Source organism: Phaethon aethereus, assembly GCF_964289735.1.
Source record: "Phaethon aethereus genome assembly, chromosome: 1".
NCBI classification, from domain to species: Eukaryota; Metazoa; Chordata; class Aves; order Phaethontiformes; family Phaethontidae; genus Phaethon; species Phaethon aethereus.
In genome coordinates, this window is record NC_138575.1 from 160,644,322 (window position 1) to 160,656,984 (window position 12,663).

The 12,663-nt window shown below is 39.3% G+C and overlaps 1 protein-coding gene across 2 annotated transcripts in view; it reads left to right on the plus strand.

The window, feature by feature from the left end:
- Nucleotides 1–12,663, plus strand: part of NALCN (sodium leak channel, non-selective) — a gene marked incomplete at both ends in the record, with an annotated part of 249,303 nt that overhangs the window by 224,162 nt on the left and 12,478 nt on the right. For both annotated transcript variants that reach the window (XM_082006124.1, XM_082006125.1), the window contains 7 exons: nt 1,495–1,615; nt 1,697–1,795; nt 6,707–6,800; nt 7,336–7,442; nt 7,843–7,917; nt 10,791–10,910; nt 11,966–12,034. In XM_082006124.1, coding sequence (XP_081862250.1) covers nt 1,495–1,615; nt 1,697–1,795; nt 6,707–6,800; nt 7,336–7,442; nt 7,843–7,917; nt 10,791–10,910; nt 11,966–12,034 — 685 coding nt within the window. The remainder of the gene's footprint in view (nt 1–1,494; nt 1,616–1,696; nt 1,796–6,706; nt 6,801–7,335; nt 7,443–7,842; nt 7,918–10,790; nt 10,911–11,965; nt 12,035–12,663) is intronic.

Below are 12,663 nucleotides of genomic sequence, written 5' to 3' on the forward strand. Positions count from 1 at the left end.
AAGACATCCTGAGAGCCATACATCAAAAACAGAACCTAAGAATAACTAGGAAAAGATAGGAAGAAAAATAAATGGAAATCAACCTGCCTACAGCTACCCACAAAAAAACAATGAGCAAGTCATACCTAAACCCAGCCTTTCTCTTCATGGCCATCAACCATGCCAGCTAGCAGCTTCTTCTTGTTTCCAATGCAGGGGAACCTTGTGGCCTATCTGGTGAAGTAGCATAATAAAAAATATTTAAGAGCTAACATTATGTTTATGATTAGTATTCTGATAAAGTCCATTTAATATTTCCCAACACCAAACAGGCAAAAAAACTCTTCTTAATTGTTTACATTTTAAAGTTTGTTGGCATTTTGCAAAATCAGCTAAACAGACACAATTATTTTAATTGACTATGTGCATGGATAAAGAATGTACCAGCAGTGGTCGATTCAGAGCATCCTACACTAATGAAATAATACTCTGTGATTTGAACAGTCAGTGAAACTCCAGCATCTGCAGAAGTCTTTGTTTCTGCATGCTTCAGACAAATTCTTCTTCGAGTAAGCAAATTCAGTCCTCTTCAGTTTGATCCAGAAATACACAAAAACTGTCCTAATCAGCATAACTGTAAACTTTTGGGAATATTTTGTTATTGCAGAAAAATGTTTTACCGCAAAGACACTTATACCACCTGTTGGCCGTGTCATGGCAGATTTTCAAGAGCCAGGTGTCAGTATAAGAACCACATTTAAAAGAAATATCTACCTCTGAGAGCTCTCTTTTTCACTGAATGGTTGGATTTGCAGAAGCACCAAACACTTAACAATTCTTTTTACCTTATAAATTCTTGAACATTAATTGGGCTCCATGGATTATCTGTCTTGGATTGTAGGGGCAGAGCAATGTGCTAACCTAGCCCAAAGAGAGTACTTTTAATGTTCAGCTGGAAACATCCTCTTGAATCTCAGCTGGTACAAAAGGGCAGAGCCTATGGTATAGGAAAGCCAAGAAGATGTGATATCCTCTCAGTAAGTTTTGCTTTAGACCATCAGTTCCCAATGATAATGAAATAAGAAACAACAGTTTCTAAACAGTCTTGCTGACTTTGGTGTCCAAATCATTCATGTGGGTTTGAGACTAGTATCATTCAGGTAAATTTATTTCAGAATCTGGCCAATGCCATCAGATCCATTTTTTGATGAAAGCTGTATTTTGCTAATTTCATTGACAAAAACACTAAAATGCAGCAGCATGTAATAAGCTTTAGTACTGTGAATCAAATTCTGAGTAACAAAATAAAACGTATATAGGGATCCAAAAAAAAATGCTGTACATATTTATTGCTATTGCTATTGTTCTGTTATTCTTGAGACAGAACTTTGAATGATATATTACAGAGGCTTTTACACCAACTTGGCAGGGTATTTAAATAACTATGAAGAATCAAGGTAATAAATAGGAAGAACAACCTTATTGCTGAAATTATACCTATGTACTGCATTTCAGGGCAAATCCTCGGAATTTTAATTTTGACAATGTGGGGAACGCAATGCTGGCACTGTTTGAAGTTCTTTCATTAAAAGGCTGGGTGGAAGTCAGAGATGTTATTATTCATCGTGTTGGGCCGGTAAGGAAACACATCAGAGTCTTTGAATTCTACAACACATACTTTGATTTGTTTTAACGATTAATCTTATCGTTTATTCAGATCCATGGAATCTACATTCATGTTTTTGTATTCCTTGGCTGCATGATTGGACTGACCCTTTTCGTTGGAGTTGTCATCGCTAATTTCAATGAAAACAAGGTACAGAGTGAGGTGGTTTGTCATGTGTAGAACTGGCTCTGTAAGGAACCTGAAATTGATATGACACTGTCTGCACTACCTAGTAAGACTGCCTTTAAGACTGACTTAGCAATCTTACATTCTGCAAGCCTGTAAATATGGCTTCAGACACACCTGATCCATATTTGCTACAAAACTCAAGCCTGGATTGATAGCAATCCATCACACACTCTTTCAAAGCCGTCTGGGTTTATTTAACATGCGGCCGTGTTGCCAGATGGAGACTGAACCTAAAGCACAATGTATTTACAGATGCTCCACATTCTGCTGTTTTGGTTTGATGTAGGCATACATGCAGTGGCAGGTAAAAAGACGTGTTATGTTTGTGTGTGTTACGACTAAGGGGTCTCATCAGAGCCCTGCAATTGCAGTATTTCAGATCCAAAGTAAGGCTGCATGGCTTTTTCCTGGCAAACAGCAGAATACATTCTAAAATTAATTGTCCATCACTCAAACAAAAAAGTAGTGTTCTCGAGAAAAACTGCAGTTCACACAGGCTTTGCAGATTATCCTGAAAAGTAGAAAAACCTGTCCCCAGGTGAATTGTTACAGAGCAGCTCATGTCTACGCTGCTTAAAGATAGCATCCTCTGGATGGGACTGCTGCATACACACTGCACAGCCCTGAGGGTTTTTTCTGAGCTTCTTGTGGTGCCCCTCTCTCACCAGGGCATGATTATTAATTTTTATCATCCTTCAGTTCAAAGTGCCCCAAAATAATGAGATATCTGTCTTGCAGCTAGCTAGAGTGATATTTTTATCAGTCATGGCACTGGAAGGAAAGAACTATTGTGTGCACTTGCTTTGGGGATGCAAGACAACCCAGTGTGCTAGTGCTGGAGACAAACTGAGTGCTGGCCATGACCCTATTATGGCCCTGGCCCAAACTGTAGAAAACACAACTGTTGAGTTTGCCCTTCAAGAAAAGCACTTGACTCCTTCTGGAAGGTAGCTGAGCAACACACTACCAAGTGTCTAATGTGGGTAAGCAAGGATGCGAGCCAAATAAAACCCTTGCTGTCAAGAAGGTACTTTTATGGTTGCATGATTCCAGTGGAATTTTGGTGACATGAAGTGCAGTCATTCTTGTCAAAATACATCTGTTCTAGAGAAGAAGGAGCACTGTTCTAGTCACTAAAATTTGACTAATGAATTAACAAAGCTGAAATTTCTCCAGTATGAGAATCCTGCTGGACTTTCATAGATGCTTTTGCCCCTTCCTGTCCAGCTGTGTAATGTTACTTTCCCTTCAAATGTTCCAGCATTACACTGATGAGTAAAAAAGATGAGTAAAAAATATTTTTCAGCATCTTGAAAAAAATAAAGTTATTTTATTTGAATTATAGGTCATTAAAATATTATTTGAAATGCTAAAATAATTGTAATGTTTTTCTTCTACCGCTATGATGTATTTAGTTATGTGTGTCTCTGTCATGTACATCATAGTTCATGAAACTCTATTGAGATGTTAGCTGAACATTTCTGTCATATGAGTTGTTTCTTCATTCCCCTTTACACTTTCTACACAGGTCAGTTTCCTCAAAATCCTGTTCATAGGCACGAGTATAGGTGAGAAGAAGAACTACCACATTGTGGAGTTTGCATTTAAATAGCTTTTGATCATGGTTGATCAAACATCTTTCCCTTACCCTATTGAGACGTAGTGCATGTGCTGTTGAGGAGTGAGGAAGTGGTGCGTTTCCCCTTTAGTTTTGCATGTGGTCTTGAATGTATCGATCGTTAATTCTGAGACAGCTCTGTGGGCAATGGAGAATCATCAGGAGCCACTTGCTGCTCTAGGTTGCCTTGCGACACCTACAAGCATCTACTTTTGGCCATTGTCATAGGAAAAAGGTACTGGAGGAGCTGGATCTTTGCCTTTATTAGTATGACTTTTATTATGCTTTTGCGACAATATACCTAATCTTAGTAAGTGCTGTCAATCTCCTAGACAGTGTCTTTGCTCTTAGTTCCCACTCTTTCCATAGGAGTCACTCACAAGATCAAGTTCACTGTGTCAGCCTGTCTCCTGCAAAGGCAGCCTGTGAGATTTCTTTCACAAATTAGTGAGATTTCATTAACTCATAACACAGTATTCATCTGTGTAGTCAACTCTTGACTATGGAATAAGGGTGATCTGGGCCAACCCACAGGTTACTTTTGAAGTGATATATCCAGGGTATCAGTGTAAATATTTCACTAGGTGTTTTTTTTTTTTTTGAGGTTTGAGATATGAACATGAACTGAGGAAAAAAAGCCCTTAATTATATATGACTACATATCGGATTCATATTTTATTCCCTCCTCCTTTATAGGGAGGGATATGCAGCTTTAAAGACTCAGAACAGCTGAAATCATGTGGAAATTTAAAGTTTGTTTATGTTCACTGTGATTCAAAATGAGAGGAAACAGGAAGGTGTGAATACGAGGCTTATAAGGATTGTGATCACAAGGGATGATTAAATAATTCATCTTGGCCCAGACTGCCCCTGCATGAGCTGCCAGTGTAAATATGGAAGTCTGAGGTGTAAGGCCTGTATTAGGGTTCCCATATTTTCAGAAAATTACCAATTTTTACATTTATCACTCTGAGGTGGTTTTCTCTGCTTGTATGTTTTCCTCAAACTACAGGCACCTTTTCAGATATGAATGCTCTCCTCCATCAATTCCATATCTGAGTACAGAGAAAGGATTAGTCTGAACATCAGGAAATCAAAACTCACTACTAACAATTCCCTGTAAATTACACCAAACAGGCACATCATGCAATATTTCTATAGAATGTACATGATACTAAAAATACAGCCAATATAAATCATTCATGAATAATGTTATCTGGTTCAGCTTCTTCAATTGTTTCTTAGTAACCTCAGGTAGCTGCTGTGGCATTTAATGTTTGTTTTTCTCTCTTTTTTTTCTTGAGTACCTGTTACTTTTTAGGTATTTACTATAGGGAAAAGAAAACTTCTTCAGATTTGAGTTGAAAAGATAAATATGCTAGTTAATTATGTAGTGGAGGAAAAAATCTCATCACAATCGACAGTCAAGTAGACTGAAGAAATGTCCAGGTACTGAAAAAAAAGTGAGGTAAGAGAGACAGAAGGCCAGCAATTAGTCCAGAAAGAAGAGAGCGAAACAGTCCACTGTGTGAGGTTAAGTTGCATCTTCTTAAAACTGGCCAAGCTATTGGTGTTTTAAGTAGATGTTAGCTTTACAAAGTTCATGGCTGATACATGGTTAGAGTAGTGCCAGGAGTTGTTGAGGACAGAGCTGGACAATTACTGAACGAACTATTTTACATGAAAATGAACAATTTTCTAAAAAAAAAAATCCAAAATATTTTCAGATATGCCATAGTATTTTGTGTGAGCTGTTGGAGCTGCAGGCCTGGAGACATTGGACTGGGAAGTACCACAGAGGGCTCTGGGCTGGGTCCTCAGCCGTCCCACCGACAGGGCAGTTGCCCAAAGCGTCCCACCACCCTCCCATTTCATAACACCCGCACGTCACTTGTCGCAGCTCCCAAGTTCCACGTGTTCAGTCAGCAGTGAAGATGCGATCGACTCAAATATTGCCTGCTAGTTCTGAGCTGAAATCCAGATGCAAATGCAGCTCCTCCAGCAGTAGTCCCACTGGCAAAGCTCTGCTCTGTGATCCCCTTATAACAATCCGGCTGGTGGAAGTGGTAGTTTGTGAGAAAGCGAGTGACTTGGCATCACTATTTCTAAATTTTACAAAGGTCCACTTTTTTTGCCACCTTTTGTCTTCTTTGCAGTGAAAGCTCTCCAAGAGTACAAAACAGACACACTCATTTCATTGCCTTTTAATCTGAGTGTTTCTAAACAGTGGTTTGGGACCGAGAGGAGCAGTAGGCATCCTTATATCTGTCACTTTGTCCGTGTCGTGTTGGAAGGCACCTCCTCCCAGGGTGCCATTTGGGGACGCATCTCCATAAAGAGATTATGCCCACTGAGAGGGAGCAGTCCTGACCTTATCAGCCACACAGCCAGACGCAGTTCCAGCATCTACACAAGCCAATGCCGAGTCGAGCCCCAGAGGTCACACCAGCCCTCGCCCAGCTCGGTGCAGCTCAGTGCTGACTGTGGGAGCAGCCAAGTGTCCGGGAGACAGGCTTGTGACATTTACCTTGAAAAGGTCTCTCTTGTTTTTGTAACTCCAGACTCCTTCCATGAGATTTTACAGTTCTCTGAAGTGATGAGGACTTCATTTTGTTTTGAAGGTCATTTTAAATAACGTTGAATTCTGTTTGGGGTTTGCTTGTTTCTTCCTATGTTACGAAAACACGCACATTACCCTCTACCACCACCCAGCCTAAAGGTGTATCTCCACCTCTCCTTGTGCTTCCTTTGTGGAGAGCTCTTGTAAATGCGTAGCATACTAGTATTTTATTTCAATTACACCCCAAGCAGAAGAGCTGTGGAGAGCAGCAGCGGTCTCCTAGAGGGCTTGTTTCCCGAGAAACTGTAGCGGCACTGACAAGCCACAGGATTTTCTGCAGCAAAGTCTGGACAATATTGACCACTCTTTAAAACAGTGGTGCCTGGCAATGATGTTCAGTCAAATGGAAGACCTCCTGCAGTGTTTCACTGCCCACACTGGGCTGCTGCTACAAAGAGCAACAACTGTGCCTGCTGAGTTGAGTCCCAGAAACTCACAGATAATGCATCCAGAAATCCTCTTGAGTTCCAGCTGATACTTTAGACTCCTTTACCCAAACATTGTGTGATTTAAGGAGAGTTGCGTATGTAACTTTATTTCAGGCACCAAAGAGAATGTTGTTTTCATGTTTACAGCATTAAATCTTCTAGCTTTTATATGACAAAAGCTTTATACGATTCTCCTCTTTGTTAAGGGGACAGCTTTACTGACTGTAGATCAGAGACGATGGGAAGATCTGAAAAGCAGACTGAAGATAGCACAGCCTCTTCATCTCCCACCTCGTCCGGGTATCAAAGATATTTTGATTTTTTTCATGTTGAGCCCTAGTGTTCGTAGTTCCCCAGGAGTCTGCAATTCAAATTAAAATTGTAATCGTGAGGCCACTAGGAGTTTGTGCATAAGTTAATGTGGAAACAGGCTACAACTACAGATCTCTGCATAAGGCTATTAAAATCAACCCAAAAAAAGGTTGTGCTTCGATGGTTTTAGGATAAGCCTTAATGAAAAAATGAATTTCTAAATGAAAAATATTTGCAGTTGGCTGTTAATGATATGAATGGAATGTATTAACGTGACAACAGTTGAATGATGCACTTGCCCTACAAGTACCAAAGCCTTCATGCAACACTGGTGTTCGGTATTTGAAATTATATGTTCAGAAGCCCTATTTGATATGGAAAATTGTAGCAGAAAATTAGAAATGTATTTTGAAACTGGTAAAGGATTATTTTGCCACTAATGAACATGGAAAATATGTCAAGAAACAGGGGAAAAATACCACTGTGTATTTTAAGTCTCCCCCTTGAACTCTTTCTTTTTCAGATAACGATGGCTTTAGAGCTAAGATGTATGATATAACTCAGCATCCATTTTTTAAGAGAACTATTGCTGTACTTGTTCTGGCCCAGTCTGTGTTGTTATCAGTTAAGGTAATTGTGTTTCTTTTAAGTGTTTCATTATAGTAGTACAGCATGTGTTGCACATTTCCTAACACCAATTAACGATCAGTTGAGCCATTACTGTGATGAATGTAGGGAAACATGATTTCTAGATACAGCAATCTCAGTTGGCACAGATCACTGTAGATTAATTGTAACTTGTGGAGCTGAGTCAATTTCTGCCTTTTTGTAGTCTGGTCTGCTATTTTTAGTTTCCAGTTAAGCTGTAAATCTGCGAGAAGAATACACCAAGATGCCATTCCTGTCTGAATATATTTTAAATTGAAATCTATTCATTAACAAAACCTGCAAGAAAAGTTAAGGCAATGAATAGACATTTAGTTCTGTTTAACAGCTACTCGTTGATGAGCAGATTTTGTTTGCATTTCAGTGGGATGCTGCAGATCCGGTGACTGTGCCTTTAGCAACAATGTCTGTTGTTTTCACCTTCATTTTTGTCCTTGAGGTAATCTATTTTATGACTTCTTGATATTAAGACTAGTATGTACATATTTCATTTTGGCTCTAGGGATGTTGTCTTATTCTTCACTATGGCTTTTATTTCTGAACATGCATATTTGGGGCTCTCCATGTCACTTGTCTTTAAACATGCATTGTAGGAATAAGATTTTAATTTGTTATAGTCATAATTCTCTACCACCTTCAGCCTTATGTCCTTTTATATATATTCAACTCTGAGTGTTTCAACTTGTGTTTTGGTGAACCCAGTGAACTCTGTTCGTGCAGAACATCTTGGACTAAATTCACTCAGTACAGCACAAGGTCTGTATTGTACCATGGAAGTTCTGCTCAATCCATTTATATTTTGCCAGGTTCTTCAGAACAGGGTGCATTAATTCCCACCATTCTGTAGCTGTGACTTCATCAAACCTCCCTCCATTTTGGTTTTTGGGGTTTTTTTTTAATTATCATACTTCATTTTAATAACTTTTAATAAGCTATGTCAATTCCACTATTACCTATCTTTTGTTGTATAGATCTGGATCCTGTGTGGTAATAGTTCTCTACCTATGAGAAAATTGTCATCACAGTCAACTGTGCAAAGTGTAATTAGCCTATTTTCCTAAGATTGGAATCTAAGCACTTAATCACATTTTGAAAAGCATTTTGGTTTTTTCTGTATAAGGATATCCATAGTGTAACAAAGCACACATTTATGAGGTTAAAGAAGATGCTTCCTCTGTGGTTAGGTTAGTACATAATTCTTTTATAAGTTTGTGGTTGAATATTTTCTTTTCAGTCCCCTCTGAATAGTCGATACTGACCACTATCAGAAACAGGATAGTAGACTACTGCTCTAATCCAATATGACAGTTCCTGTGTTCCAGTGATAGGTTTTGCCAGCAGTGATGAATAAACAATGAAGTGAATACCTTGTAGCAGCTGTAGCTAGAGTATGTCCGTGTTGTTGCTTCTTTTCTCCCTACCCAGGAGAAATCAATATCTCTTGAGAGACTGAGCAAACACGGAAAAGTTTGGTTTGTATCATACACAGACAGATTTTAATTTACCTAGTAACTATGTCTTTAGAAATACTTTTTTTCTCTTATGCTGTCAGGGGAAACAAATACACTTCTAGAATTTCAAAGGAACTTTGTGAGAGCCAAGAAAAATTTGTTGACTGTCTCAACAGGCAAGCTATCACACTGTGAGTGCACACAATTTACGGACAGAGGAAGAAGCTTCCTGCCCAGGACCTTAGCTAATGCAGCATAGTCTGGTTACAGAGTCTGCTATGTACATGGTCTGCTACCACTAGCAGACATGGTCCATGAGGAAGGCCAAAGCTTTCTGCGTAGCTAATGGCCTTGTGTCCAGTCTAAGGACTCCTGATTCAGTCTTAAACATCTACTGTTCACATCAGTGTGTGTGATATAGAAGAACAGGAAGAATTCAGAGATCTCACTTTTGTTGCCACACTGATGATCACAAAATAAAGCGAGATGTGATTTTATTTCTGTAGTGTGGTATTCAGTTCAAGATTATAGACACCTGAACTTAGGTCTTTAAATTCTACATGTGAGGTTAAGCTGTCACTGTGATCAAGGGAGATGTAGGGTGAGATTCAGCTGCCTAAATAACTGGACGCATCAAAAGCTTTTTTAGGTACCCTTCTCTCCTTACCTTCACTAGCCTCTACAGAAGGGATGTTTGCAGGTCTTGTGTCATCCCTTCCAGCCCCATGCATATGTCTCCAATACTCTAGGGTATCTCAGCTGACTGGATAGAGGTGAGGCAAGGTACCTTCAGGTACCTCAAATGATAGTTAGAGGTTCAGAGACCGTATTCTTCATTTCGTAGTCAGGCTTGAGAAAACTAACTCTTAAATCAGACTTTTACACCAAACTAGTGCCCCTTTATATACAGTTTAGGTTTCAGAAATGTAAAGAATCCTGCTAAATGCCAGTGTTGCAAGGTGGGATGGAAAGAATCATATAATAAATGCCTGCCATTTATAGCCTTTATATAGTAACTTGACTTGCTTTGATTTGATACAAATTGTGAATGAGAAACTCGCTGGTGTCCCCTCTACCTGCATCACCCTACCTTGATATCTGTTAGCTGTTGTGAATATTTCTTACCAGTATCTATTCTTAAGCTTCCTGTCTGCACTCCTATTACCTGTATCGGAAATGTCAAGCACTTTGGCTGCTGTTTTTTACCAGGAACACTGTAAAATGTACTGCCTTTACTGTTGTTAACTTTCTTCTTTTATATGATGCTGAGTACAGATGGTGCTGAGTACAGATTATTCCTTAAAGCAAGAAATATTTGCAATATAAGAATGCTTTTTAATTTGAAATATGGGAGCTACAGAGCACAATTATATTCTTGAGTTCAAATGTGCTTATGTGATTTTAGCCTACTTGTGGACAGCTAGATAGGATACTACTATCTCTTTTAGCTACATATTATTGATATAATAATTTTCTAACTTCATAACTTGCTTATCTTTTACAAATCTTAGGCACACATTCACCTCAGCAATCTATATATTAAGCATTTAGTCTGAGGTGGTCAGCTGCAGTCCTTCAACACTTGATGGAGAGAGACACTTCCAGAATAGTGCTTATCCCCTCGTCTCAGTCATCTGTGCTCTTCCACAAGTACCAGCTTTCCTCCATCTAAGGGAAGCTTTTATCATCCGGTTAGTCTAGCAGCCTAACTTGTCTTCATGGGAACAGTTAGCTGACATGAAAGCTGCCCTTGGTTGTTTGAAAACATTCATAAGATGAACTCAGTCAAACATTTTAGAAGTTCTTATAGTAAGAATTAGCCGTTTCTTCAGTACAACTGAGAGGTTGTTTTTATCCCTAGGTCACAATGAAGATTATTGCCATGTCACCTTCTGGCTTCTGGCAAAGCAGAAGAAACCGCTATGATCTCTTGGTGACATCTCTTGGAGTTATATGGGTGATACTTCATTTTGCCTTACTGGTAAGATTTACAAAATGCAATTTCAATGATTAAACTTGATATTATCTGCTAAGCACCAGCAGTAGAATCACTGCTATACATCGACATAAACTCTTGGGAGTTTGGTAAGGCTGAAATATGGCTGAAATATGGCTGAAACTAATTAAGCATGATGCTAAGAAGAAGGAATCCTTGTCTGGAGCAATGATGAAGTACAAGAGTGGTCTGATATGAGATAGAGTCTGTAAATGTGGTAAAAAACTGAAGTCTGGAAGGGATGTGAGTGAAGAAAGGAAGGAACCTGAAGAGACTGAGAGCTCTTGCCAACAGCAGTCTCATAAGCAGCAAGGAGGAAAGAGGCAATGCACAAAATCCAGATAGGAACAGAGGACTGGAAGAAGGCATAGATCGAAAACTGCTGAACGGTACCATATGTCCCAAACCCAGCAGTGATTCTGGATGACTGGTTTTGATTAAGGGACTATGTTTAATCCAAAAAGACATGGAGGAAAGGGGAGGAAATCATCTCTCCCTCCATCTCATCCTGTTTTTTCAAAGTCAGCTAAACCCCTGATTCCCTTACTTATGAGGGAAGCAGAAGGGGTAGTTGATGCTTGTCACCAATCACAAGTTGTGGAGTCACCACTCTAAGATGCTTGGTGGCCCCAGGCTCTGTTTGGAAGAAAACCTGTCTTCTGTGGCTAGTCAGTTTGCCCTGACATCCACAGTTTGCTCCCTGCCGCTGAGTAGCTTGGAAAGCCTGAGGAGTTTCTGTAAGCTAGCAGCTGCCCAGACAGGTAGACAGGCTGCTGGACATAATTACAGCTCAGCTAATAGGGCACTGAAGGTTTTTTGGTTTGATGTGTGGGGAGCTTGGGTTAGTGTTTTTGAAGTGGTACAACATCTTCTGTTAGTTTCTTACTGCCCCACTGCTATTGAAATATCGGTGCTACTAGTTTATGATTTCCCTAATTTCATATGGCAAATTCCCTACATTATTAAAAGACCAATTATCCTGATCTTTCCATGAGATCCCTGGGGGACAATCAATTAAGTCTTCTGTGTTTCTGTTCCAGAATGCGTACACATACATGATGGGGGCATGTGTAATTGTCTTCAGGTTTTTCTCAATTTGTGGGAAGCATGTAAGTATAAATTAGGAACTACAACCATTGCAGTGCTCATGTATACATTAAAGGACTGGTTGCTACACATCCCTAGTGCACATTCTGTAAGGCTCCATTTTATATGCCAAAAAAAAGGAGACTTAAGCAGCAGTCTCCAATTTTACAGACTGTCTTTATTGTATAATAGCACTAAATTATGGTTTCTGGAAAAGATGCCTTTTTTGAAAAAAAAAAAGAAAAGTGTAACTGCGATACCACACAGTTTTTTAAAAATGCTCTCTCAAACTCTGAGCATACATTGTGCTACTTTCAGTCCTTGCCATTTCAGTGTGGTGTGATGTGCGTGCTATATATTTATTTTCTCTGCGGGACTAGTGGAGTGGTTGTTGCTGTACTCATCTTGTTATGATAGTGCTCTCTTACAGAAGTTTCTTCCCCAGAGTGCATGTCTGTGTCTTGTATCTCTACAATGTGTGTCTTATCACAGTAAAGAATTTATTTTCAATTTAAAAAAATATTGTGCCAAGATATTCTTCTGGAAACACTGAAATGGTGACAAAGCAAGTAACTTCTAAAGCTTACATTTCTTTTGTGTTTGGATTTGCTCTGGTGTAATTGAGAGTAGGCTAGCAGAATGAGCATAGGCA